General features: G+C 47.0%; 3 protein-coding genes across 12 annotated transcripts in view; 1 reads left to right on the top strand and 2 right to left on the bottom strand.

The window, feature by feature from the left end:
- YLPM1 (YLP motif containing 1) overlaps positions 1-4,544 on the bottom strand; it is a 39,145-nt gene extending 34,601 nt beyond the window's left edge. For 5 of the 8 annotated variants that reach the window (XM_083838708.1, XM_083838710.1, XM_083838712.1 and 2 more), the window contains exon 1: positions 3,393-4,543. In XM_083838708.1, the coding sequence (XP_083694834.1) occupies positions 3,393-4,472 (1,080 nt within the window). In that variant the 5' untranslated portion in view covers positions 4,473-4,543. Of the gene's footprint in view, positions 1-3,392 lie in introns of all 8 variants that reach the window. The other 3 variants (XM_083838711.1, XM_083838715.1, XM_083838714.1) reach the window with 2 other exon arrangements.
- A 3,739-nt stretch (positions 4,545-8,283) lies between these two features.
- FCF1 (FCF1 rRNA-processing protein) lies at positions 8,284-12,421 on the bottom strand. Its single transcript, XM_083838703.1, has 8 exons — positions 12,332-12,421; positions 12,188-12,255; positions 11,998-12,072; positions 11,757-11,905; positions 11,242-11,314; positions 10,740-10,827; positions 10,210-10,304; positions 8,284-8,921 (listed from the first exon to the last, which is right to left on the bottom strand). The coding sequence occupies exons 1-8, from the start codon at positions 12,332-12,334 to the stop codon at positions 8,873-8,875; spliced, it is 600 nt and encodes a 199-aa protein (XP_083694829.1). The 5' UTR covers positions 12,335-12,421; the 3' UTR covers positions 8,284-8,872.
- AREL1 (apoptosis resistant E3 ubiquitin protein ligase 1) overlaps positions 12,337-26,750 on the top strand; it is a 22,159-nt gene continuing 7,745 nt past the window's right edge. Inside the window, exons 1-11 of one of the 3 annotated variants that reach the window (XM_083838693.1) lie at positions 12,337-12,476; positions 16,357-16,619; positions 17,772-17,831; positions 18,512-18,738; positions 20,084-20,321; positions 21,313-21,482; positions 21,564-21,744; positions 22,361-22,608; positions 24,325-24,402; positions 24,892-25,033; positions 25,436-25,557. In XM_083838693.1, coding sequence (XP_083694819.1) covers positions 17,816-17,831; positions 18,512-18,738; positions 20,084-20,321; positions 21,313-21,482; positions 21,564-21,744; positions 22,361-22,608; positions 24,325-24,402; positions 24,892-25,033; positions 25,436-25,557 — 1,422 coding nt within the window. In that variant the 5' untranslated portion in view covers positions 12,337-12,476; positions 16,357-16,619; positions 17,772-17,815. Of the gene's footprint in view, positions 12,477-12,580; positions 13,210-14,773; positions 15,451-16,356; positions 16,620-17,771; positions 17,832-18,511; positions 18,739-20,083; positions 20,322-21,312; positions 21,483-21,563; positions 21,745-22,360; positions 22,609-24,324; positions 24,403-24,891; positions 25,034-25,435; positions 25,558-26,750 lie in introns of those variants that run through there. The other 2 variants (XM_083838694.1, XM_083838695.1) reach the window with 2 other exon arrangements.

Genomic DNA, 26,750 nt, shown 5'->3' with positions numbered 1-26,750 from the left:
ATATTTTAAGATGTCCTTGCCTTTTGGGTAAGTGTGATAACAGCAGTCGTAGGTGTTGTCTGATGTGATTGCTCAAAACTGAACTGTTCGATTTATCTTTAAGCGGGTTTAAAAGAAGCACAAGCTTCCTCCAAAAGCCTGCCTCACACTCAAAACGGGAGTGATGGTGTCTACTGCTAACAGCCTAGCAGACGCAAACACACAGATGTATCTTTTAAAAACACTTCTGTAAAACTGCAACTTGGAGATGAGGTCAGTGAAAGGAGAGGCTTCTTGGACTTCATGGTGATCCTGCAGTGACTTCAGCCAAGGGTCTTTTTAACAAGAACGTGACTCAGAAGAGCTCTCACGGGTGGAAGACGTGCTTTCACGCTGCAGCACGGAACCTCTCAGGCATCTTCAACAACAAGCCGTAATGAGGGTAAGTTTCAACAGCAGGGAGGAGCATACGTCCCTCCCCGGTTACACAAAAGATGATTAAATTTATCCCTTTCAAACGGTATTGTAAGGGTAAGGAGATTTAACATGACAGGGCTGGATGCTATGCTTCCAGAGGAATGACAAGCAACTGTTTGACTGCCATGAAGCCCTCTTCATCCGGAGATCCACCTCATTTTCTCCTCATTCTAATGAATCAGATAAGGGCTAAAAGTCCCAATAGGACCAGCGATTCACAGAAAGAGCTTTAAAGGACAATATCCTGCCACATACTTTTCACAGCAAGGTCGGAAACACACGCACTGCAGGCTCTAACTGAAAAGTGAGAGAAAAGTGAAACGCAGGTTTCTATAGCTCAGTCTGAAGAAAACAGAAGTATTCACGTAGAAAAAATGTCGAGTTATTTGAGCACTTATCTCTTCATGATAACTTCAAGTTCTTCATAATTCTTCAAGTTCAACGACAAGCCCTATATCTAAGGAAGACAGCAGCATTGACATGAGCCTTTTCCCATCTCCGGCTGACCCAGAGCTACCTACGGCATCACACAACCACTGCCGAGACCAGCACTGCCAGCCCCGGCCACCTGAAGCACAACCCCGAGCAACACAAATCTGCTCTGCGGAGGAGTTTCAATGCAGCCAGTTCTCCGCACGTTACAGTGGCTATGAACGCAAGCTTGACAAAGGCTGGGAAATGACAGTAACGTGCTGTGTTCGCTGCTACCTCTCCGCTTGGCTCCGTAAGTCCTCACAGTCCCCAGCTGGCGATATCGGCCCAGCCATGCCGAAAGACTAGCTCAAAATAATAGAGGAGGGACTTCAGAGAGCGCAGCAGGCTGCTGAAAGGTGACACGGTGAAGCTGCGGTAGCTTTACCAGAAGTATATAAATACATATTTATGGGTACAGCTGCACCCGCTCAGATTTGCTTCCGACTGTAAATAAACAGCAGCATACGGCGCGCAAACATCAGATGGAGCATTAACGAAATGCCACGAGCATTTGAACAGACCTTGTCAGAAGCCGTATCTAACCATAGAGAAACACAAGAAGCCAGAAACCTAACCTGACTGTATACTTGGGAAAAGCTACACTGAACTCTCAATGCTGTCCCAGCAAAGAGAATTACCTTATTTCACACATGAAAGGGAAATAGCAGAGTACTCCGTAATGGCAAATTGCATAGCGTTTCCTTTGTTAAGAGAAAAACACCGATCTGTTTTGGCTGCAGCCACTGCTACTGAATGAGAAACTGAAAGAATTGCTTTCAATTACCATTAAAAAAAAAAGAGCTTAACAGGATTTTATAAATGATGAGTTACGGTCCCTGCTAAGCTTTTAAAATCGCTAGCAAGAAAGCCTCGCTCTGCTTTGCTTTCGCTATTCCTATTGCGTAAGGATTTGTTGCCCCAAATCCTGTCTTGTATTACAGCCAGCCAGTCAAAATTTTATCAAATGTATGGCCAGCAAAGTACCATATTCCTTTTGAATTAACGCTGAATTGTGAATGAGACTAAGAACTAGGTAAGATACAAATTGTTTATACAAATACTCACGAAACAGACAATGTAAACTTTGGAGATGCTTTTCAGCAGCATTCTGCTCCATCTACTTGTGCTTAAATAACACATTAATTGTCATTGTTCTGGGAAGGACAGAATTGCTGAGGAAGAATTGAAAAAAATCTTAACGGTTATGAAATTTCTGGCTTCACAATGGGGGAGGAATTACTTCAGTGCTTGATCTGGAGTTTAATAATTTAAGAACTCAGCAGCAGCCTCAATACCAAATTATCATCCCTTTCAACGTCTGATTTTCCAAGGTTTTGGCATTAAAAGAGTCCCATTCCTACCACTGTAAGACATGAACTAATGCTGTTCAAAACCTTCATAAAACTAAATCTGTGAATCACTTTGCTAGGCAGGGACCAGCTATATGGTACAAACTTAAAAATGGTACATTCCCAAATGCATCTATGTATAGATATGAAATTTGAATGGATACAAATTAAAAGGTGTCCCAACGATTGACAAATTTAAAACGTCAGCAACTTCGACATGACGCAACATGATTTTTGCAGACTTAGCTCCAAATCAGAATCCTAAAATCCATTTGCCAAAAGTACATGTATTTTGAACTTAAATAAAATCAATCAAATCAGTCAAACTCCTGAGAGCACGTATGTAGGCTTTGTTCTTGCAGCTGGATCTCTACAAGCTGACCCTAAAACCCTGCAAAAGCCTCTGAATCTGAAGGAACTGTATAGCTGAGGACCTCAACTTGCATGCCTCTTTGTCCACGCTCGGCCTTCAACAAGTGAACTGTCCCTAACTTAATGTGTAAGGACAGGCACATCCCCTGCAGAGGAAGTGCTCCCATCTAGGATGTTAAGCACATGTACACTTTGTGGTCATCTTGGCCCTAGTGTACACATAAAAGTAGGCAGCCTTAGCCATAAAAGTATTTTTTTGCCAAAAAAAGCATTTCAGAACACTTCTCTCTGTTGCGGTTTAAGCCGAAACCAGGACACTCTCACATGCCCTATGCGATCTCATACTGGAGGACCAAACGCACAGCACAAAACTTACTTCCAGAGAGTGAAAGGCAACGAGGTACCACAGCAGAAAAACTTTTGCAGCTTTATCTGTAGCTGGTAAGGGTGAATAGCCACAACTCTGTACCTGTCAGAGCAACCAAACACGGTCCCCAAAGGACAGCCAAGCGCAGAGATTACTGAAAACAAGAGCAGAACAGGGCGCTGCAACACGCCACAAGCAAGCAGCCTGCAGCATCCTACAGAGGACCAGATGAAGTCAGCAAAGGCTCGGTGCGTTTCACCCCCGTGCTGTGCTTTGGGAAACAATTCTCCAGAGACCGCCGGACCCACTGGAGGAATTACATCCAGCGGGGAGCCGGGCTGCTTCCCCGGGCGGCCGGGCGATGCCTTCCTCACCTGGGGGGTCATGGTGGCCGGGTCGGGCTGCGGGGCGCCGTGCTGCTCGGGGGGGGCACCGCTCTCCTGGCCGCCCCCCTGGGGACCCTCGGGCAGGGCCAGGGCCGCCGGCGGGGGGGTGAAGTGCTGCTGGGCCGCCTTGGGGGCGGGCAGGGAGGGCGCCAGGCCGGGCTGCGCCGCCTGGGAAGGGGACGCCTGCGAGGGGAGCAGGTAGGGCTGGGGGGGCGCCAGGTACGCCGGCCCGGGGGGCAGGTAGGGCTGGGCGGCGCTGGACGGCGGCGGCGGCTCCAGGTAGGAGGGGGGCGGCTCGGAGAAGGAGGGCGGCGGCTGCGAGGCCTGCGGCCGGGGCAGGTAGGGCTGGAGCGGCGGGGACTGCCCGGGGGGCGGCTGCCCGGGGGGCAGGTAGGGTTCCGCCTGCGGAGGCGGCAGGTAGGGCTGCCCGGGGGGCAGGTAGGGCTGGGCGGCGGCGGGCTGCGGGGACTGCGGCGGCGACGACAGCTCCATGTCCATGGGCACCGGCGACGAGGGCAGCGGCTCGCCCCACTCCCCGTGGCCGCCGGGCGGCTCCTGCCCGTCGCGCTTGCGGCTCGGCGGCGGCGGGGCGGCGGCGGCCGTCGGCGGCGGCTCGCGGTGCGCGAACTGCTTCTGGTAGCTGCGCACCGGCGGCACGGCCACGGGCGGCGGCGGCTGCTGCTGCTGCCAGTCCCCGAAGGAGCCCGGCAGCGGCGGCGGCGGCAGCCCCGGGGGGGGCGGCCCCGGGGGCGGCGGCGGCGGCCCGAGCAGCACGGACTGCAGCTGCTTCTGGTGCATCTGCTGCAGCTGCTGCAGCTGCGCCAGGTGCTGCTCCTGCAGGCTCAGGAACCCCGACGTCCCGCCCGGCGGCGGCGGCGGCGGCGGGGCGGCGGCGGAGGCGGCGGCGGGGGGCGCGGGGCCCGGCGGCGGGTAGCTGGGCAGCGGCATCGGCGGCACGGCGGGCGGCGGCACGCTGGGGGGAGGCATGGGCAGCGGCGGCGGCGGGATGGAGGTGGGCGGCGGCGGGTAGTGCCCCGCCGCGCCGTACAAGCCCCAGGCCGGGTACATGGCGGGGCGGCCGGAGCGCGGCGCGGTGCTTCCTTCCCCAGGCCGCGGCGGCGGCGGCGGCGGGGCGGGCGGCCCCAGGGCGCCTGCGCGGGGAGGCGCGCCGTCCTCCCGGGCAGTAGAGAGGGAGCGCCGCGCTAGAGCGGCCGCGGGCGCCGCCTGGCGGGGGGGCGCCGCGCCTGCGGGAGGCGGGAGGCGGGGCACGGTGAGAGGGCGGGAGGCGAGTGCAGAGCGCCGCGCCGCCCGGGGGGGGGGGGGGAGCGGGGAGCGGCCTCCATTTTGTGTGCGCGGGGAGGGAGCGGGGGTGGGGGAGACCCGGCCCTGGCGGTTCGGGGGGATGTGCGGAAATAACGAACGGTTTTGTTTCGCTTCAGAGGGACGTGATGGCGATAAGCCTGAGCGGCGATAATGAGGATGGAGCGCTGGACGTGTAAAATCACCTCATACATCACAGCAGCAAATCCGTTGTGTTCCCTTGCTGCCCGCTGTCCTTCCAAAACCCGAGCAGCTGTCCTGATGTTTCAGCTCTAGTTCACGGCTGGAGCACTGAGCATCCCTGCCCGCTCAGAAAACACAGGTGCACCATACAAATGAGAATCTCCCAGGAAAACTTCAGTTTGAACTTGATTATGAGACACAAATCTTTGGGAAAACCACCTCAGTTCAACACACACAACTTTCTCCTTTTGTCTAGAGGTGGCTATTGATCATTTTCTATTTGTGGTGCTCCTTTATATGATTTCTCTTACCGTGAATATGACCTCCTGATAGCATTTGCACTTCTTACCCATGTCTCTTCCAAATCCTACCTGTAACATTTATATCCCCAAGCCCTTTAGCCTAGTTTATGCACTGACTAAGCTTTGAAAGCCTGTCATTTCAAAATAGAAAACTTCTGTGGCAAAGATCCTTTGATTTATCCTCCTGAGTTCTCTCATCATCGGTTTATTCAAGGTTACTTCATGCAGGCAGGTCTCTTCCAATATTCTTGCCATTTGTTGTGGTTACTCAATGCCATGAAGAAATCCGTTACTTCCTCTTACAAAGAAATACACGTACTCAACCACTTGCCGTAGCAAGCATTTTCTGAGCTACATCTGGGAGGCTGAATTTAAGTGTAGCTTCCAAATAGCCTGAGAGATGTTTTTGTCAATACTCAAATCTATTTTAGGCTGCACTAGAATTGGCTCCTCCCAGCCAAGATTATTATTGGCTTTACCCAACACTACCTTGTCCTAAAGCAACCCTGTTTTGTCCATCTTATGCCTTCTTGTTCTTTTACAGTCTGTAACATTATTAATGTATGTCATTCAGCTGTTTTAGTTTTTTGAATGGCTCACGCTCTTCCTAATTGCTGTTCTACCACATTTCAGTTATCCCTCAAATAGACCATGTCACACCTTGGATCAATAGCTTAATTTTCCTCACTTTGGTGGTGATAATGGTGCAGCAATCTTGGGCTTTCTGCTGGTCCCCAGAAAAGAATGGAAATTATTTTCTCCCATTCGTTGCATAACTTCAGACTTTTTTGGTGGATTTTCTGACTGTTTTTTCTGTCTTGAGAAGCTTTGGGAACTGGCTATGGCAAAAGAGAGGATGTTGTGGGGGAAGCTGGAAATTTTTGAGTTACTGAGAAACATTGCCGGCATCTGTTTGTTATCTTGTGTGCAGGTTTAAATCAAGTACCAGAGTTCGGTCAGGCAGGAATTTATCTTCTGGTTTGGACCGGCAGAGTTCTGCATTCATAGGAACATCAAAGCGTTCTCACTTACCAAACTCTTTCCTATTATGCACATAATGATCTTTCCCTCCTCTGACCTACTGCAAGTTGGATCTGAGGCTGGGATGACACGGTGCACATGGAGTACATACTTTCCCCTGAACTAAGCGTCTGATATGCAGGTTCCCTGGGGACTGCTGGGGTTGGACTTGATGACTGAGGTTGTCCTTTCCTGTCCCGAGTTCCTCTTCTCATCAGGCGCTTTGCATTAATACCCAAGATTCTCTGTCTTGCTGATTACACTCAATTTACAAAAAATTTCTGATGGATTTCCCTGCTGCTCATCCTCCAACCCTCAAGAAGTGTACTTCTTGAGCAGTTCCTTATGCCTCCTAGTAACAGGTTCTTCAGGTTACTAGAACAAGCAAGGCAGATTGCTGAGTCTCTTATTTCTTAAAGTTCCTTGTAAATACACATACTTGCTTGGATTCCTACCAACGGTTCATGTGACATACATGTATTTTCATGAAGTCTATCCAGTGAGCATTCTGCTGGCAAACATTTCCCAAATTCATCGTGTTGCTGTGCCTTTGACCTCCCCATCGCGAAAAAGACTTCTATCAAATATTACCATAAGCATCTGTTTCTTTCTCCTCCAGTCTCATTCAATGTAGCTTAACTCAAGCGAAGTTATTTGCATAGGGACAATTCTAGTTAACTCTGTACTCCAATAAGTCTTTTAAAACTAGCGTTGCTCTGAAAACCAAGTAAAACAGATCTAATCCTACAACTGTTCCTCAGTCCTTGCTTGACTAAGCGTGGCCTTCAAGTGTTCATGACAATACTTACTTTTAGCTTACAGAAATGTGACTTGGACTGAGAGAAGAAAATTAAGGATATTGTTTTTGACCTGTACAGTTTTACACCGTGTCAAATTTCAGGTTGGTTGGTTGGTTACCCTCTTCCTGGCTGGAGGTGGAGAAGATAAACTTCAATTGTGATAGCCTGGAAGAGGCTGATGTGTTCTGAAAGAGTCAGCATGCCGTTATTTCAGGGATACGTGTAGTAGGTGAGTCTGCAGCAAGCAAAGAGGTAGTATGGGGATAAGTCTGATGTGTTCCCAAAGTTTCCTACAACAGCTGTAAAGGAATGTGCTAGCACAAAGGTTATGAGCATGTAGGGACATTTCCCAAGGACAGGAAATGATTAGCAGAGGAGAAGTGTTATTTTCACTATGCTGCCTAGCCTACAGGGATTTGAGTTCAGCCATTCTCTGCAGCCTGCACCAGTGTAAGGCACCACAGGATAAAAGCTCTATTAAAGTTTGGACATTTTCTTAATTATACCAAGCATATCAATTTCAGTCTCCCGCTCACACCCCAACTCCAGTATTTTGGCCAGGAGGCACACTACAGCATGTGGGCCTCTGGTGACTCAATTCCTCTCTCATCGCTCAGGCTTAAAACTATTCACTTCACCACAGAGGAACAGAGATCAGAGGAGCAAAATAAATTACTAAAAATAAAAGAGTAATGGGGAAGATATGAGAATGCAGAGCATGCCTTTGGGAGAACAAAAGCAATATAGCTTTGAAGTACTTTCTCCATTTCTCCATCTGGCTTAACCATCTCTTTTCCCTCACTCCTGACCACTTCCTTCCCATGTTGCTGCAAATCCTGCAGGTCTCTATGAGACTTGCTTGATCTACAGCCATTGCTCTGTTTTTTCCCCACCTACTCTGCTCCCAGCCCACATTAACACCTTTCAGTTTGACACTTCCCTGTACACACCGGTATCCTCCTCTTCCGTGACACCTAAGGAAAGGAATGAGACTTTGAAGTGCATAGGTGCCAAGCAATCAAGAGGGAGAGGTACGTCCCAGACCCAACAACCCTCGTCATCACTCTGCCTGTAAGCAAAAAAGCTGGGCTGCTGGCTGATCCAGTAAAAATATGCTGCAAGATGATGCCATCATACCTTAAGTACAAACTCCACTGGTAAGAAGAGAGATTAAGAATGCACTAAGTACCTAAGTGAGGGTTAGAAGATGAACAAGGATACATTGAGTTTAGGAAACATGGAGCATGACACAACTTGATTTCATTCACTGTATTGAGATACAGTTGAATAAAAGCCCATCAACCCCAAATTAAAATTTTTCAGACCACTGGTCCAGAGAAGGCAGCCTACTGGTATAGACTTGACGGCTTTTCTTCAGAATGCAGATTCCAATTTCCTTGTGGGACAGATGTGAAGGAGTTTCTCAGGGAAATACTCATGCTGCTGCAGATGGAGAAATAAGAAACTTCTAATACTTCTGCGGTTCCATTCTCAGTCATAACTGGACCATCACCAATATTTACTTCAGAATGCTGAAATCACCTTTTTGAATAATCCCAACATGAAAATGAAGAGGGAGTTAGGCATATTCTTGGCCGTAGAGTCCTCTTGTTCCCATATCCTTCTCCCAGCTGTAGGTTATCAGGTGCAGTCAGAACAAGGATGAATAAAAAAAGACTCCTACAAATAGCTTTTTCTTAGAAGGTCGAGGCTATGAAGTCAGTCCAGTATCACCCACAATCCTACAAGCAGAGTCCCAGCAAAAAAGAAAGCAGGAGGGTTAGGAACAGAAGGACCCTTATCCTGGCTCAGAGTCCTGGCATTCATGGCTTGGCTGGAGAGCTTAGAATCGAGGAGCTCCATAATCATCTGGCATCCTCTCAATATTGTATCTGCAAAAGAAAGAGGGAAAACCTATGCAGACAACCTGCTCCATACTGTTCCCCGCCCTGTGCAGCAAAATGCTTACAGGGAGACTGAACAGCAAACAGCTTTGTTCCATTTCTATCTGCAGCTCAGATTGTCAGAGGGAAAAAACATTACTTCTGAGAAAAATGTAAAGACTTCATAAGATCGCCCCCAGACTTAACCTCAAACCCTTTAGAGCTCAGGCATCTCAAGAAGTCACCATCCCCAGAAAAGGAAAAAAAAGGTGTTTTTGGTAAGATCTGCGTTAGGCTTTAGGAATAGACCCACTGTGGAGAATGAAACTTTGTCCATTCGACTTGAGATTCATGGGCAAAATGAGTAGGGGCAAAGATGTTTTGAGGGAAAATCTCCTAAGTCACATTCTAGTTACGGATCGGTTTAAACTCCACGTATTTATAGCAATTTGCCTCCTCATTTCTGACATACTGCTCTCTGTCTGAGTATTACCAGACTCTCCACTGTTAGCACACCTGCCTCGCAGTGTCTCTCCCATCTCTAAAGACTTTGTTTTCTCTCCACATCCCATTTTTTCTCCCTACCATGCTACCAAACATATCTACCCTACTTTGAAACAATTTGGCATAGGTTCTATGCAAGATAAAACTTCTGTGCTGTAATTATGTACAAGAGATATTAAAACACTGTATATGACAAATGAATGTGAGTAAACTCCTCTTACTCTAGGCTTTACAAACACTTTGGAAGGAACAGCAAACAAACTTAAGCAAATGCTGTTACAGTAGATCACTGCTTCTATTGTATATATATATTTAAAGAAATATTAAAGCAAGCCAATACTTGCACATATGGGAAAAATCTGTTGCTTTGAAATTGCTGCACTAGTGTCTTTCCAAGTTGGTTTGATTTTTAGCTAAAAAGCAAATTCAGTTTTTTAGTGGAGGGTACACAAAGTTTCCAGATAGAACACGGAACAGGAATGTTTCCTCAAAAATCTGTAGAATGCACTTGCCTGATAGCCTTGCTGCTGCTGCTGCTAAGCAGAACTGGACTATGGAAACACTGGCCTCAAGGAAACTAATTTTCCAGATAAAAGCAAGTGAACATGAAGGCTGCAATAAAAGTGGGTCTGCAACTAGTCTCTTCCCAGATGCAGCTATACATCTACTTTTGTGTGAACACTAGGCCCTTTAGTACAACCTGTGCTATAGACAGTGCAGGAGAGAAATACATGGCAACAGAGTCCTTGTCAGACAATGATTGTGCCCGGCATCGACATCAGAGGTCCCTTACCTGTGCCTGGAAATATACATTATAGGCACTCCTGGGATTTTTCGTATTCTCCTCTTGAGCTCTTTATCCACTGTGGCCACTATGTAGCACTTGTGCTGAAAAGAAGAAGCAAGTCAGATTCGTTACTAGTGAAATGGCAAACATAGACAAAGCCAAGCAAAAGCTCAGTTCAGTTAGCTCAGTAAACACAAGAGGGCTGCTAGTGCCTAGTGAGGCATTTCTAGGACTTGGTTATTCTGTAGGCATAACATCCTTCTGCTCACCAAAACAGATTCCGAGAAACATTTAAAGGCTGTCTAGCCTTTCCAGCAGACAACTTTCCCATCCTGGATGCTTCTTGATGTTGTTCTATACAAGAATGTTTAGGGAAGACTAGATACTCCTCCAAAGAAAGTTGTGCTAAGGACTGAAACTGCCCCTTTACAAGACTTTACAGTTACTCTGCATAAAAGTTAAGTCATCAGTAACTAGCACGGTTCAAGATTTTTGGTGTGTTAATACAGTATAGGAATTTTCAGAAACATTAGTACCTGAGTGACTCTTTGTACCAAGCAGTCATCAGCATAGGTTCCTTTGTGCGTACATGGCAAGCGTTCAAACCGAGGGTCCTTGGCAATTCTGTGGGGATACGTACATTCAGCATCACGGCAATCAGACCAGTAGAAGTGTACAGTAATACCATATAGAGGAACACAAATACTTCTTTCTGTGATATGCAGCATGTTATCCTCAAAACAAGGGCTTAAGGTACGGAGCAAATGGTACAGTTCAGCCAACTGAAATGAGGAGCAAAAAAAGCAGGCGATTTGTCTGGCTAAGTATTTCTTAGTACTTGTTAGTTGGGTTCCAAGATCCCCACAATGTTAAGCTCTTGCTGAACCTGTAATACTGATCTCATAAACCCAGAGAAACAAAACCCAGTTCAAGCCCTAAAATCCTTCTAGTAAAATATCACCATCATGGCAAGCCCTTTTCATTTCTTTACATCAAAATGCTAAGTTCTAGAAACAGACAGGAACACCCTGCACGTACCTTAATGCCACACGATACCTCTGTCCTAACTTCTCAATTTCAGCCATTACGCAATCTGTGATACATGGAATACCTAAATGCAAAAAAAAGGCAGCATTAAAAGTCTGTATAAGAGCAAAACAGTATTTCTTTACATACCTCTACGGCATTGAGCACGTGCCCCGGAACAGTTATCTGGCACGGAACTCTGTAACATATTTCCAGTTTTGAACTGCTAAAAGCTGGCAAGCGAAGTGATGAAATGTAAAACCACTGAGGAGTAGTCTCACAATGCCACAGATATTTTTTAACCTACTAATGCTTTACTTTTGTTGAGATCAGCGTTTAAGACCACTGTCTGATTGAAACCAAGGCCGGTTCTGGGGTTAGTTACCACAGGCCACTGAGAATGAGCTCCGTGAGCTCATTATAGCACGTGGCTTTTCAAGACTTCTTTGTCCTCAGCCAGGGGTGCGAGGCCTGAATGCACTGCAGCGCTACGGGGTCCAGAAGCGCCGCGTGCGGCAGCCACTCACACTTGGCGTAGAGGCAGTCCATCATGGACTGCACCAGGTCCAGCTTGGCTTTGATGGAGAAGTTGATGAAGTTCGTGTCAACCAGGATGTGGTACGGAGGCCCGAGCTGCGTGTTGTACTGGAAGAACAGACAGGACGGATGCTGGGGGCTGCGGGGAAGACGAGGCATTCGCATCAGTCAGCTGTGACCGAGGAGAATGAGAAATCTTACAGCCTGTAGTGGGCGAAGGAAGGCACTTACACCTCCCGCTCCTTGATGGCGCTCGGGTCCTCCTTCTTCTTCTTGGCGGCGGCTTTCGCCCGCTCCTTCTCGTTGCTGCAAAGAAGCAGGGGCACCGCTGGGGGACGGCGGCACCGGAGGGGCCCGAGCGGGGTCCCGGCGGCACCGGGACCGTCCCCGCCGCCGTCCCCGTCCCCGTCCCGGCACTCACATGCGCTGGTCCCGCAGGCTGATCATGCGCTTCATCACCGCGTACTTCCGCGCCTTCTTCTGCTTCCCCTGCAACGAGACGCGGCCGCCGTGAGCGGGGCGCGGCTCCCCGGTGCCCCCGGTCCCCCCCCCGGTCCCCGCTCACCATGCCGCCACCCCCGCCGCCACCGCCGGTAGTTCCGGCGCCTCCGCCGAGCGTCACCGCGTCCCGCCCCGCCGGGCAGGGCCGGCCCCGCCGTCACTTCCCGGGGAGGCCGCCGGGAGCCGCCGGAGCGGAGCCGGAGCCCTCGGTAACGGCGCTGCCCGGGGGTGGCGGGGCCTCAGCGGGGCGGGGGCTGCGGCACCGGGGGGTGCTCCCCGGCGGGGTGCTGCGCTGGGGGAACCAGCTGGTGGGTGCCAGCCCGGGGTGCGGCGGGAGGGAGGGAGCCCCGCACCGGGTGCCCCCCGTGCTCCCCCGCTCGGCCCGGGGTTACGGAGGGCTCCTGCCGCCCTCCTGGGCTGGTGCGGTGCGGTGAGGCGCGGCGTGGCCTGGGCTTGCCGTCCGCCGGCCGAGAGCTCGTCCAGGGAAAGCGGCGAGCTGCCGGCACCGTGCTGCTTCGGTTTGAGCTGGCACCCCAAACAAGGAGCCTGGGTGCAGCAGCAGAGCTTTAACCTGACCCTTAACATCTCCTCTGCAGGTGTCGGGGAACGCTCTCAGAGCCCTTGGGCTGGTCTTTGGTGCCTGGGTTGTAGGGCCCCGTGCAGGGAAGGGTGAGGTGGGCCTCGCTGCTCTTACCTCCCTCGTGCACGTTCCTGGGTTAGCCGGGACCCGTAGCTGCCGGTGTCGGACAGACACAGCCCATTCTGGTGCGCGGGTCAGAAAATGTGCCTCTGCGGCCCACGAGCAAGCTTCTTCCTGAAGAGCTTCCTCGGTGGAAACGTGCTTGAGGCTCCAGCAGTGAGGCTGCAGGGAGTTCATTGAGGAAACCACGCTCTTGCCGTCTGGGTAATGGACCAGACCTAACTGCTGGGTGAAGAAGTGAGGTTGGTGGGGCTCTGCCGGCACTGCTGGGTGACCTGGGGGGCTCAGGGGGAGGGCATGGCGGAGGAGGAAGGGGGACATCCAGCTGGCTTGCTCTGCTTGGGGAGGAACGCGCAACCCCAGCGACTGCTCAGCTGGGCTGAAAAGCCCTCGGGCAGCTGGCAGAAGCTTCCCATATTTATTTATTTTTCTGTTGCCAGTGTTTCATTGGGATTGTGTGTAAATGCGTGTGTGATAAGTGCCAGCCCTGAAGAGAGAAGGGCAGGTTTGTCTTGTACGGACCTCTGTCATTGCACCTTTTGTCCTTGATGCTGATACTGGAGTCTGCTCCGTGCCTTTTGAGCTGACTCCTCAGTCTGCTGAGCGTGTGTTTTAAAGGGAAGTTCCCATCAGCGTTTCTGTTTGTTCTTTTGTGCACACTTTCATTAACTTGAGAAAATACCAAGTCTTTTCACTTGAAGGAGGATTGCCTTGTGTGTGGCATGAGATGTAAAAGCTGGTGATGGTGGACATTGCACACATGGATGGAGAGGATGTCCTGCTCAGAGGCAAACAGTGCTTTCAGCTTGAATTCTCTGAGGTGGTATCAAACCACTGAAAGGTTTTTAAACCATTTTTCTTCTTAATGTTGGAGTTTCTCAAGGGAGAGAAGAAAAAGAGTTAAATTTATCAGTGCACCAGGAAAACTCCAAGAGGCATAGAAGATTTTTTAGGAGCTTAGTAAATCTGTCCTTTATAGCATGCCCCCAACTGGCCCTGTAGCTGTAGCCCCATAAATGTGCCATCACTGTGTTATAGCTCCCTTCTCTGTACAAACACACTGGTGCTTCTTCCAGGAGATTTCCCTTGAGTTCCTTTGGCTTTGCAGAAATAGTAAAGCAAACAAAATTTATTCCTGTTACTGGCCTTGTTTTCCTTGCTGCCTCGAGAGAAGCAATGGCACTAGTATTGTTTATCTTGTGGTTCCATGCTGTCTCTCCTAATTGTGCAAGTGTTTCTCCTTGAGACAAACCAAAACGAAGCTTTACGAATCCCCATTTTCCCTGCAGATGGCAGGACACCATTGCTTGCCGTGTCCTTGGATCACGATCTGTAAGGTCAATTCAGCAGTTTTTCAGCCCAGCTAGGATGGCACCTTATGTTGCAGCGTTTCTGAGTTAGTTCCCCAGATTGTGGCAGTTCTTAGTGCAGGTTCTATTTTAATTTGGATCTGCATTCTGCTAAGCGAGCGGCAGCCTATCTTGAACACCAGCTACTAGTGGCTAGGATCTTTACCCAATGTTTCCCAGCTGCAAGAGCATCCTTAAAGCTGCTGCCAGCGTGTATGCTTGAGGGAACTTGGTTGTGCCACAGCCTCTTCCTCTCTGCAGGCCTCCTGACTTGGCACCTTGCCTATCGCTTCACGTCGAGATGATTAAAAGGAGAAGCTGCTGGGCTGATTGAAGGAGACAGCTTGCTGGATGCAGGGGTTATTCTGAAATTCTGCAGCCCCGACCAAGAGGCTTTAGCTGACTTCAGAAACCCTTGTAGTTGAAATTGCAGGTCCTTCCCTCCTCTCTTGAGAGAGGCTGTCGCTTGTAGCATGCTTTTTCAGAAGGGAAAGAGTTACGGGTTGAGGTAGAAATAGTTTGAGTAGGTGAACCCACAGTGTCAGTTCTGTGTTGATGCTTTTTTGGTGACCTGAAGAGACCGGTGCTGTAAAATGCAGGGACATCTCACAGAGTGCAAAGCCTTGGTAAGTTTCTGTGAAATTCCTCAGCTGTGCTGGGAGGAGGTGCGCACCTTTCACCGCCAAGCCAGGCAGGAGCAGAGGTTCAGCCAGGCACTTGTAGCACAGACAAGTGAGCATTAAAGACTGTATGTTTCTGTGACACTTCGGATATATATACTGTGAAAGAACTGAAATATCAAAGAAATCGCTAATCTGTCATTCTAAGTATACAGAGATAAGAGTTTATAAACCTAGAGCTTCCTCTAAGAGGATAAATAAGAACTTGTGCCCCTGGGGACTGCAACGTGTTCGTTCAACCAGAGGAAGGGAGAAAATAGCTGAGTGGGTGGGACTTTCCCTGAGGTGAGGGGGAGGAAAAGACAGCGAGAGTCTGACTTCTTCTGCAGCACCATTGAAAACTTGATGGCTTTCCTATGAGTTAGAAAGCTTAGAGCCCGAGTGGAAGCGTGCAAATGCAGGTGGCTCTGTTTGATTGTTGGGATGGAGAGCAATGAGACATCGGAGGAGGAAGGTAGGTGAGCGGGGAGCAAGGAGGCAGCGGCAGCTGATGCCGTGGTGCGGCAGGCAGGAGGAGCACGTTGCTAGCATCCCTGCGGGAGGTGGCACTCTTCAGGGAGCTGCCGTGGTGAGCCTGGGTCCGCTTCATTCTCACTCCTTTACATAATCTGTGTTCTGAATGAGTGGATACCAACTGTGTAGGCTCTGTGGCTTCTCTTCTGGCATACGTCCTGTTTTTTCTGTGGGCTGCATCAATTCTTGCTGTTAGATTTTATTTAAATCTCAGTACTGACAGTAAACTGTAGTTCCGTGGGTTGTGCTGCTGAAATTGAAATGCCTTATGAGCTAAACAGTTTTCTGAAGGCTTAAAACACTGGTGGCAAAAATCTATCTCATCTGCTCAAAGGTCCAAGAGCTTTCAGAGTTTTTTTTTTTTTTGTTTTCCTCTTTCTGCTTGCCTGTAAGTAGTGCTCTAGACCTAGGAAAAAATAGGTTGTGATAACATGGGGCATTTTGTGTCATTTGCAGCATTTTTTTGGCCTTCAAGTGCTACCTGGTCCTTAGTGCTGTTCTTGAATAGCACACAGCTTCCTGGCTGCTCTGGGAAACCCAGGAGCTCAATGAAGCCTACGGGGGCATGTTATGGTGGTGTTTTTTGTTTGTTTGTTTGTTTGTTTGTTTTTCCAGTATTGAGCTTGCCAGTTTCAGGGTTTCATATGAATTGAAATAGTTACATGGAGGCTGGAGGAATGTGGAAGCCTAGCACCTAATTGACCTTGATATCTTCACAGCACTGCTTCTTTGGATTTGACATCTGGTTATACTTTTGCAGTGCACCTCTCATGTGTTTCTAGTTGCTAGATTTGTCCTCAGCAGCGGAGAGATCTATTTAACTTACATCTCTTTCTTCCTTTTCCAGGGAAGCTAGCAAACCACAGGCTACCAGGAGCAGCATTGCAGAACAACCTTTTTTTTTGCAAAGAGGAAGAGATTGCTGTGCTCAGGTCCTCACCTTTCTGCAGTGATTCTGTGATGCAAATTCCAGGAGTTTCATTTTCTGTGATAATCTTCTCTATGGCCTCTTCTTGCTGACGCTTGCCCCAGTGTTGGGCACAAAGAAAAAGGATGCTGAAGAATGGGTACCCTCCTTTTGGTTTTTAGAACATGGGCAGTTGTATAAAGGTACGTGATTGCTCTGACTAAAGAGGGATGGAGTGTACGTGGAGGGCAGCAAAGGGGATTTGTTGGGCTGGAAAGCGATGGCCATTGTGGCAGGATGTGTGTGTGTGCCTCATTTAAGCTTTCTGCATGCTAGCATCCATTGCTGCTGCTGTTGAGATGACCGATGAATAACTCCCCTTTTGTGTTCGTTTAAAAAAAAAAAGGCAGTTTGAATGCACAATGTAGCTTCTCACTAACTGACTGGTGACATGGTGAGCTATATTGTATGCATCAGTGTATGCCAAATCGTTTGTCTGATTGTCACACACGTTCATTGCTGCTGCTGCTGCTTGTTCCATCTGCCAGCTATGTCCTATCAACCAAAGAGCATGTTGTTGTTCTGGGCGTAGTCTTTTTACTACATGTTTGTTTAGCAGCCCCCCGGTGAGAACTTGATTCTAGATTGGGGTCTCTAAAAATTGCTGTCATCTTAACAGTGTGCAAAACCAAGGTTTTAGCTTGCGTATTGATCAGTGAGAGTTTCAGCTGAGAGGTTCACTTTGCAGAAGTGAGTAGAAAAATACAGGTGGACTGTTTTTTTTCAGTTGCATTCGTACTTTCTGTACTAGAGGTGTAGGGTGCAAAAAAAAAATCAGCCCTACCCTAGGAAGACTTTGTTTGTTCTGAACAAATAGGGTTGGTCTTGTCCACAACCCTTTTATTCCATCCCTTTTTTCTAAAGTTGCTGATTGAGGGTCAATTTCTGTCCTTTTTGGTGGTGGCTCTGTTACGCGCTTTCGTGGTAGTGTAGAAACTTGTGACTTGCTTCCTATAGGTGTGAGAGTTTGGATGAGTGGCTTTCAGATGTTGTTGTTGAACTTGGTGATCCTGCAAAAAGTAGCCCCTTATTGCAGAACCCAGAGCACACTGTCACTGGTTTCTGAGGATAGTATGTTGTCCTTTTAGATCCCTGAATTCGTAATGGTGACAGAACTGTTCCTTGTAGCATGCTGTGCTGTTTGTGTATTTCAGTCTTTCGGAATAATGCCTTAGGGATGTCGTTGGAGAGGAAAATAGATTATAGGTATTTGTCTGAGGAATCATAGATTAAATTTAGGCCAATGTGTGTGAGGAAGAGTCATTGGACTGGACTTGGCCTATTTTGTGTTCTAGATGCAGCTGTGATCCTCGGCTGTGTGTCTCACCGAAGGGACCTGATGTTTTACATTATTGGTAAGTGAAGGAAAGGCTGCCACTGTATTTGCTGACCTCTCCATAGGCCTTAGAGGAATTTCTTGAAAGCCCCGGCTTTCACGTTAGCTTAGAGTCTACCTAACAAACATGAAGTTATTGTCACCCTGCATTGTGCCTTCCACCTGGCAGACTTGCCCCTTCTCCATTCTTCTTGTTCCCAAAGTCCTTCCATCAACCTCACTTGTAAGCCATTCCCTTACTCTTTCTCTTGAGAGCCAGTGCAGGGTTGTTGCCTCCATGATGCTTCTTAATCCAGTCTTAATGTGATGTGCAGGGGTTGTGTGGTTATCTGACTGTTTCCCGTAAAGGAATCTTTGTAGTTTTAATTTGCAACTCAGAGGGAATTTCATGCTTCTGTTGGGGCATCTGCTGGCCATAGCTGAGACTCGGTACCACCTTTACATACTTCTCCTCTAGTTGCAGTCATTTGCAGTGTTTCAGGGGACTTGTTGTTCTCTAACCTAACTTCTAGCATAACACAAGCCATAAATGTTTGCACAATAGCTTCTGCCTTAAACATCTAATTCGCAGTTGACTAGAATGTCATTAATAAAAGACATCGGCTGATGAAGCCATCGGCTTGGGCTGATGAAGATGGGACCTCAGTGCCAGACTCAGACGTGCTAGTGCAACCACCCTCTGTTCTCTCCTTGCTGCAGGTGGGATCACAGTATTTGTGGTAGCCTTCTTCTTCACCATTAAGTTCCTCTTTGAGCTTGCCGCACGTATAGTCAGCTTCCTTCAGCATGAGGACCGGGAACGCCGAGGGGAGCGAACTATTTATGACTACGTGCGAGGCAACTACTTGGATCCCCGGTCCTGCAAAATCTCCTGGGATTGGAAGGACCCCCACGAGGTGGGCCATAGCATGGCCTTCCGAGTGCACGTAAGGGAATATTTCTGTTTCCACGTACCTTTGGGGGCAGGGACAGAGGTCTGAGTTAGGGGTGGGCACTTCAGTTTATTTTTGAGGGTGGGGGACAGGGGAGAAACAAGCTGGATGTAACTTAAGAGTAGGAAAGCTATCTGTTCATGTCTTCTGCTCCCCTCAGTCCCAAAAGGCCAAATTTGGGGGAATGGAACAAGTGTAGAAATGAGATTGGTGAGGGGCCTGAACACTGAGGGTTTGGAGCTCTGTGGAGAAAGTTTGAGCAGGCTTTGTTGGGCTCGTGTGCTTTCTGCCCCACCTTCCCCACTCAGAAGGGTGTCGAAGTAAGAAGAAAGGTTCAGCTAGGCTGCCGTACCCATCCCTCTTGGGGAGGTGAGAAAACCCTTCTGCTTCTGGTGTTTGAGGAGCAGTTCTAACACCAGGACAGGCAGTGAAAAAGAGCTGAAAGGAAAGGGACTTGTTCTATTCCCACTATTTAAATTTACCCCCTTCACCTCACTGACTCTCATTCACGGCAGCTCCAGCAGTCTGCCGGTGCACATCATTCTCATCTTCTATTTGCTTAGTCCCTAATTCATCAGCAGTAGCTGTTGCACACACTGGTTCCTCTCCCTGTCAGCCAATACACGTACTCCGTCAGGCTCTGTACCCCCCCACTGTTTAGTAGCAGGGAACAATGGTATCTTTCTGCTGATGGCAGGAAGGATTTACCCCGCAGGCTGCAAACTCTTGTTTTCAAGAGCTGCGCACTTAGGATTTCAAGATGTAATTCTTTTAATGCAAGAAAGTAGTGGTTAAGGTGTGCCAAAACTGTCAGCTGGATAACTTGTGATTGAGCTGACCGATTGTGTCTAACAAGTTTTTTTTCATGCTGATGCTTCTTATCAGCATGGTAAGAAGCTCCTTAAGGTCAGCATCTTCAATATGTTGTTTTCTGTAATAACTCAGTGAGAGCTTCTACAGAGCTTAGCTGGGCACAAATGGACAAGACAGACTTGTTTCTCTGAAAGGACATGGCTTTGTTTTTTTTTTTTTCTTTGGGCAGTGTGTTCTCTTGTTTTTTCTTCTGATACACACTAACAGTGCAGAGAAGAAATGCCTGGAGGCATTTTCTTTTTGAGTCACTCATTTGAACCCTGGTAAAAAAAGAGAGAATGAGGTTGTTGAATGCCCCTTTGTGTCCTGTTGGTTCCGGAGAACATGGCCTGTGTGACAGAGCTGGCTGTTTCTATTCCTGTGCTGAGCTAGGGGTCTTGCCCTTGTTGTCGCTTTGTTGCAAGGTGACTTGCTTTCTGTGCACTGTGTATTTTTGCTGACTTGGATTTCTCCATTTCCCATGCAGTTATTCTATAAAAACGGGCAGCCTTTCCCAGCTCACCGGCCTCTGGGGCTGCGAGTTCACATCTGCCATGTGGAGCTAGCAATTGATATTCCTGTAACCCAGGAAGTTCTTCAGGAGCCTAATTCCAACGTGGTGAAAGTGGCCTTCACTGTGCGCAGGGCTGGGAGATACGAGATCTCCATAAAACTCGGTGGCTTGAATGTGGCCTACAGCCCCTACTACAAGGTGTTTCAGCCAGGTAAGGTCTAGGTGGCCCTGTAATGATTCAAAAAGTTGATATGGAAATATTGGAGGCAGTTAGGTGTACATATTTCCAAATAAAATAGATAAGTGAGAGGGAAAGGGTTACCCTTCACCGTTATCTTCTTGCCATGTGTAAATCTCAGCAATAACCTGTGATTAAAGCATACTTGTGACAACCAGTACGTGACAAAACAGAAGCTGCCTTACAGAATAAGTCATTAGTGCTTCTTAAACTCCCTAACTATTTGTGGCATGTTCTCAGTTTTGTAATAATTTCTTCGTGATCCATCTAGTACTCAGAGAATGCCTTTTGTGAAAGTAACCTGAACTGGAAATGCTGTCTTGATTTGATTCCTTTCCTTGCTTGAATACCCCACTCTATTCCTTTAAGCTTCTGGAACAGTTGCTACCTTTGAGTATACGCTTCTTTAAAAAGATTTCCTTTTAATCCTTTTTAATTTTTTTCCTTCTACTTTTGCTTTTTGACCCCCATCAGCATCTTTTATGTTTCGGACACATTTTCACTGAAGGTACCTCCATTAAATTGCATTGTGAATAGATACAAAGCTTGCTAGGATACCCCTTCAGAAAGGGGGAGCTCAGATTTAATTCGGGTATTCTTCAGGCTAAAGTTTGTTTGATAAACTGAATTTGCAGGTTTTCTTGGATGTCAACTGGCTTGTCCTTTGTGTTTGCAGTGAAAGCAAGTTCTAGAGGTGAAGGTTAGAATGGAGGACAGGATTTACTTTAGAGGGCTGGTAATTGGGCTTGCTTTATCAGTATTGAGATTCTGACCCAAGGTGCCCCTGGTACACCATGCTGTGCATTTTAGTGCTCAGATATGTTGATTTTTTGAATGTCAAGGCATAGAATATGTGGAGGTTTTTTTATCCATTTTCAAGGGGATTGTGCCCCTAGTTGCTTTTCCTTTGTTCTTTGTAGCTGCACTTGGCACTCTGGCTCTAAACTGTTGTTGTCTACTTCAGGGATGGTGGTTCCCTCCAAAACCAAAATCGTTTGCCATTTCTCCACTCTGGTGCTGACCTGTGGACAGCAGCACACCCTACAGATAGTTCCCAGAGATGAATATGACAATCCCACCAGCAATTCCGTGTCCCTGATAGATGAGCACAATTACAGCCTCTCCATCCATGAGGTGAGTGCAGCCCCATGCCTGGCTGATTGCTTCTGGGTGAGCTGAGAGAATTGCCCTCTTTATTGTGTGTTTTCTGTTTAGCTGGGTCCTCAAGAAGAAGAGAACTCTGACGTTGTGTTTGAGAAGTCTGTGGTGTCCAACCGGCAGACTTGCCAAGTGTTCTTCCGACTCACGTTGCACTGTAGGGGATGTTTCCATGCCTGCATCTCCTACCAGAACCAGCCCATAAGCAATGGTGATTTTGACATCATTGTTCTAAGTGGTGAGTCAAGAGCTGCTCAGTATTCATTCTTTGAGTGTTCTCTTGCAGGATGCTACACATGTTGGTGTAGCAGAGCTGAATGTAGCATCTCTGCAGGCCAACCATGCTTAATCGCTCAAGGAATGCCTATTCATTTTAAAATGCTAAATTAATTTGTTGCTGACAAGGGAGATCTCTGAAGGCTGATGTTCTACTCCCTCATCAGATAAAACCACGCATGCCTTGATACCTATCTTGGGGGGGGGTTTACCTCTGAAATTAGGCAGTTTGTGCTGCTTGCTAGTCCTTGGCATCTGAGCCATACAGAAAGTGAGCTAGCAGTGTATTGTATATTGACCTGTATGGATGAAGATCACCGTATGAAACCTATGTGCCTTTTTTTTTTTTTTTAAACTAGTCATCTGAAGCCAAGACAGACAAACTGCTACCTTGTAATCTTTGCATACCACTCCTGTGTTCTCTTTATCAGAGTTTCACTTCACCAGGTTTTCCCCTCGATCTGTAGCCTTCTGTTTTTTTGAATCATAATTTACTAGTTTGTTGTGTTCTGTGGATTCTTTACTTCTTGGTTCTGGGCTGCATTAAGATTTGCACAACTCTTATCCATTTCCTTCAGAGAATGAAAAGAATATTGTAGAACGCAACGTGTCCACCTCAGGTGTCAGCATTTACTTTGAAGCCTACCTTTATGAAGCTTCTAGTTACGCCAACACCCAGTGGCACCTTCCACCAACACACCTGAGCTCCTCCCAGCGCCGTCCTTCTACCGCAACCGAGGATGAAGATGAAGATTCTCCCTCTGACAGCCAAACTCCCGAGAAAGTGAAGAAACCTAAAAAAGTGTATTGCTATGTGTCTCCTAAGGTAAGACCACAGAAGTACCAATCCTGAGTGCATGTTCAAGGAACACAATGACTGAAGAGCTTATTTGTACCCTATGCATTGGCTCCAGATTTACATGCCTCAAATTTGGCTAAAAAAGTTTTGCCTGTGGTTAGACAGCAAACTGAGATTAATATTAAAATGCTCCTTGCAGCTTTAGGAAACAGTGTTTTTCTAGGTCTCATTCAAGCCTATTGGGAATCTTGTCACTGATTATTCAATAGACTTCCTTTTTGCCTTTCCTTTGCTCTGGTCAGGTCAGACTAGCAATTCCCTTTCTCAGTTTTTGATACCTCCAGACCTGAACTTAGAGGAAGACACTTATTGGATTTTATGGATTTGTCTTTCCTACTTCTTGAATGTTGCAGGGAAAATAAAAGAAAAAAGTGGTCAGAGTATGAAGGCTAGATATATAAGTAGAAGGAACATGATTCAAGCAAGTCGAGGGAAGCTGAAGATTCTGTTGTAATAAGAATTTTAGCAGAAACAATTACCCCTTCTTATTGTCTCTGAATATTCAGAGAAACTAGAAAGAAAATTCCACTAAATCCTACTAATAAATTCACTTTGTTGATCTATTAATCTGAACGCATTCTGGAAAATGTGATAAAAGGCTAATGCAGAAATTCTTTTCCTGACAAAGAGAGAGGATTATGGAACAGTTGTAGGATGGAGGATGTTGCTAGAGATTTCTAGATCTCTGCAGCATTCAACACCGAGAACTGACTTTGAGTTGCTGGGTCCTCATGAGGTCAGCATCCTTTCATCCTTGTGGGGTCATTCTGGAATTTTGTAGTCTTTTCTGTTGCATTACTTGGTAAAGAAGATCCCCACAAGTGGGTACTATTGCAGGTTCCCTTTAGATGACAAAGTTATCGATGTGTTTCTGATGTTTGCATAATTGTTTCCCTGGATTTCTCTCTATATACCTAGAGCATCTGTCCTGTGCAATAGCTAACTGTTACTATGCTGTCATTTAAGGTGTTTCTGCTCATAATTGCTGAGTGAAGAAATGCCACTCAACATTTTTTCCAGTCACTGCAGCTAGAACAGACTTGTGCAGAAAATTAGTCTTGTGTTTTCTCTAAAGATGCTAAAATTTCATCTTAGCTTGCTCTCCAGAAGGCAACGGTTCCACAATTAGTAGCCATTTGTTCTGGCAAAAATACACTCTAAAAGAAACTTCTCCGGATCTCCTGGATTTAGCAATTACAAGTGCTTTTTGAAAATTGTTTGAATTGGTTGTGAAAATTAAGGGATTAAGGAAGTAATAGCAAGAGTTCTGGTAGAGAGAATCTGACTTTTTCCAGAATGTTTTTGTCAGTGCATTAGAATCTTGTCCTGAATTCAGCCTCTCAAGTGTACTTAATTTTTACCCTCCAATTAGACTGGTGATGTTCTACTGAGCACAGTGGCTTGCTGCTGTATAACCTGTATCTTGCTAGTATTCCACATGCATCATAAGTGTGCGTGGTACAGTCTTACTAACAAGTTGCTTAGTTCTGCATGCTGTTGCTAACTTTAAGGGTTTTTTATATATTATACCAGAGGAAGATGTCACCAGACTTTTCCAAAACCTGTCCCTGGGGTTAGAGGGAAGTCTTAACTTCCATGTTTGTCCTGTGCCTCAAGTGTTTCAGGGAATACCCTTAATGGATGTGTGACCGTTAACATTTTCTTCTTCTTGTGGTTACTCAGCAATTCTCAGTGAAAGAATTCTACCTGAAGATCATTCCATGGCGCCTTTTCACCTTTAGAGTATGTCCTGGCACAAAGGTGAGTCTCTTTCCACAAGAGGTGGTCCCCGTAACTGAGAGTCTGTCCGTTTTTGTTTTCCCTTTGAAGAGAAGGGCTTCCACCCACAGAGCACATTTTGTTGCATAAAATTCAGATTCTGGAATGCTGTAACAGTGCCTAAATTCAGCTAATATTTATGAGGAGGAGCCAGTTGTCTTACTCCTTTCTGCTTTTTGTTCCAGTTCTGGGCAAAAATCTTGATTCCTTTTGCATTTCTGTTGTTTGTTTTCTTCATAACCATGCTAAAATGCTGTGACTGTGTCCAGTGAAGCCTGTAGGCTAGGGAATGAGGTTTGAAGCAGCCTCCCAACTGGAGTCCAGATGCTTCGAAGTAGTGTTCCTGTTAACTGCGTCTGCATGGGTGAGCAGAGAGAGTCTGAGAGCGCAGGTGGTCTTGCTCTGTCTGCTGTACGCGTTGTGCCTTTTACGTGATGTATTAAACCCTTTCTTGCATCTTTTTGCTGCTAGTTTTCATACCTTGGTCCTGACCCTGTGCACAAACTACTGACGCTGGTGGTGGATGATGGGATCCAACCCCCTGTGGAGCTCAGCTGCAAGGAAAGGAACATCTTGGCAGCCACTTTTATTCGCTCTCTGCATAAAAATATAGGTAAAGGGCTGGGGGGTGGGTAAAATAGTTGAGGAGTTAGCGCTTGTCTGCTAGTTTTGTTTGGGAATGAAGACTGTGAGCACTGAACAACCTGTGATGGGAACTCCTGATTCTTGGAGTCTCACCTTCTGTTACTGGTGGTGCTTCCAGGGAATGTATTTCATCATGTTCAGCTGTTGATGTTTGGCTTTTCTGTCATGCTCTTTAAAAGTACGCCTGTAAGTATTTGAGTGTCATCGAGAATAACTGCAAACTGCCTTTAGAGTTCTGTCCCAGGTGTTGCTGTAACAAATTCAGCCTTGGACTGTAAAGCTGACCTGTACGGTTAGGTTTAGAAATGCCTTCTATAGATGTTTGAAGTGTTGGCAGTTCAGGCCTGACACAAACTGTCATTCTTCACAGGAGGCTCAGAGACCTTCCAGGACAAAGTGAACTTCTTTCAGCGAGAGCTGCGTCAGGTGCATATGAAAAGACCTCATTCGAAGGTCACGCTGAAGGTCAGCCGTCACTGTCTGCTGGAGTCGGTGAGTGTATAGGTCACTTCACTAACACCCAGTGCTTTCTCCATCCTTGTCTTCATCTCAGTGCCTAAAGAAACCCAAACTGATATGTGCCAGGGCAACCAGGTTAAAAATGATTAGTCCTTCTGTTTCAAGGCGGATGCCATTAGGCAGCTGGACACTGGAAAAAGAAGAAAGTCTTAAGGTAGCTCGTTTGTGTTCAGGTTTGGTAACAAGTGGGATGCTATGTTCCTCCTCAATGCCCAGTAAGATGAGGTCAATTTCTTAAGTAATGGGGAAACTTCAGCTCTGATAATTTATTTTTTTTAAGGAACTTGTCAGAGTAAAGCAGGCCCTGAGAGATGTCTAGAGTAAATGCTTGCATAGCCTGTAAATGTAGGAATTCTGCTGGTCCTATTCTGTCCTCATTTTACACTGGGACCTGAGGCTCTGAGAGAGGCAGTTTATCTGGACTAGAATTGAGGACAGAAGCTGGAGTTCCTGAGTCCTTGCCTACTGTTTTTCTGCTACAGAGCTATTCAGTGAGGTGAGCTCTCATGTCAGGTATTAGTTAGCTGCACACATGGAACTATTGCATTGATAGCAGTGGTTCAGTGTGACAATAAAATACTGTGTAGAGTCCTTGTGTCGAGTCTTCACTGAACCTGACCTGAACTGATACATTCATATAATACAGTGCTTAACTGACATTCTAAGTACTGCGTACACAGAGCAGGCAGTTATCCTGAATTATTGTTTCCACATGTGTCTCCTAACAGAAATGTTATAAAGATGGAAAAACATTTCTGGGGAAAGCAGGACTGGCTGGGATTTCCCTTGATTTACACTCAGTAAATCTGTGTTTTGGAATATTTTCTGCACGTACAAGCTTGCAGTGTTTACAAGATTAAGTTTCAGTTAATAGCTTGATAGAAAATGACTTCATTTCTAACAGTATTTCCATGACTATTTTTCTTGCTATTTTGGAAATTCCTGCACTGTCATTAGCAGTAGTGTTACAGCCTAGTAAGACGAAACAAATTCAGTGCCATAATAATAAATGTAAGCTTTAATGTACAAGGTTGACAGGCACAAAAAACGTGACCAGTGTGTTTAGCCCAAAGCAGTGACTAGCATGATGCTCTAATCTATTTGAAGATGAACTAAGCCAAAGCTAACAGTATGATTGAGGACAGCTGTGTAGCGTTTTTTTTTCT

Source organism: Anser anser (assembly GCF_964211835.1).
Source record: "Anser anser genome assembly, chromosome: 5".
In the NCBI taxonomy this organism is placed as follows: Eukaryota; Metazoa; Chordata; class Aves; order Anseriformes; family Anatidae; genus Anser; species Anser anser.
This window is presented reverse-complemented; position numbering and strand designations above follow the sequence as displayed.

Bases quoted from the DNA above. Each gene is read 5' to 3' on its own strand.
- FCF1 (XM_083838703.1), bottom strand. The intron at 11,315-11,756 runs GTGAGTGGCTGC...TTTTGCATTTAG, and splicing joins GGACTGCCTCTACGCCAAGT to GTATTCCATGTATCACAGAT. The intron at 10,828-11,241 runs GTACGTGCAGGG...GTATCCCCACAG, and splicing joins AGGTATCGTGTGGCATTAAG to AATTGCCAAGGACCCTCGGT.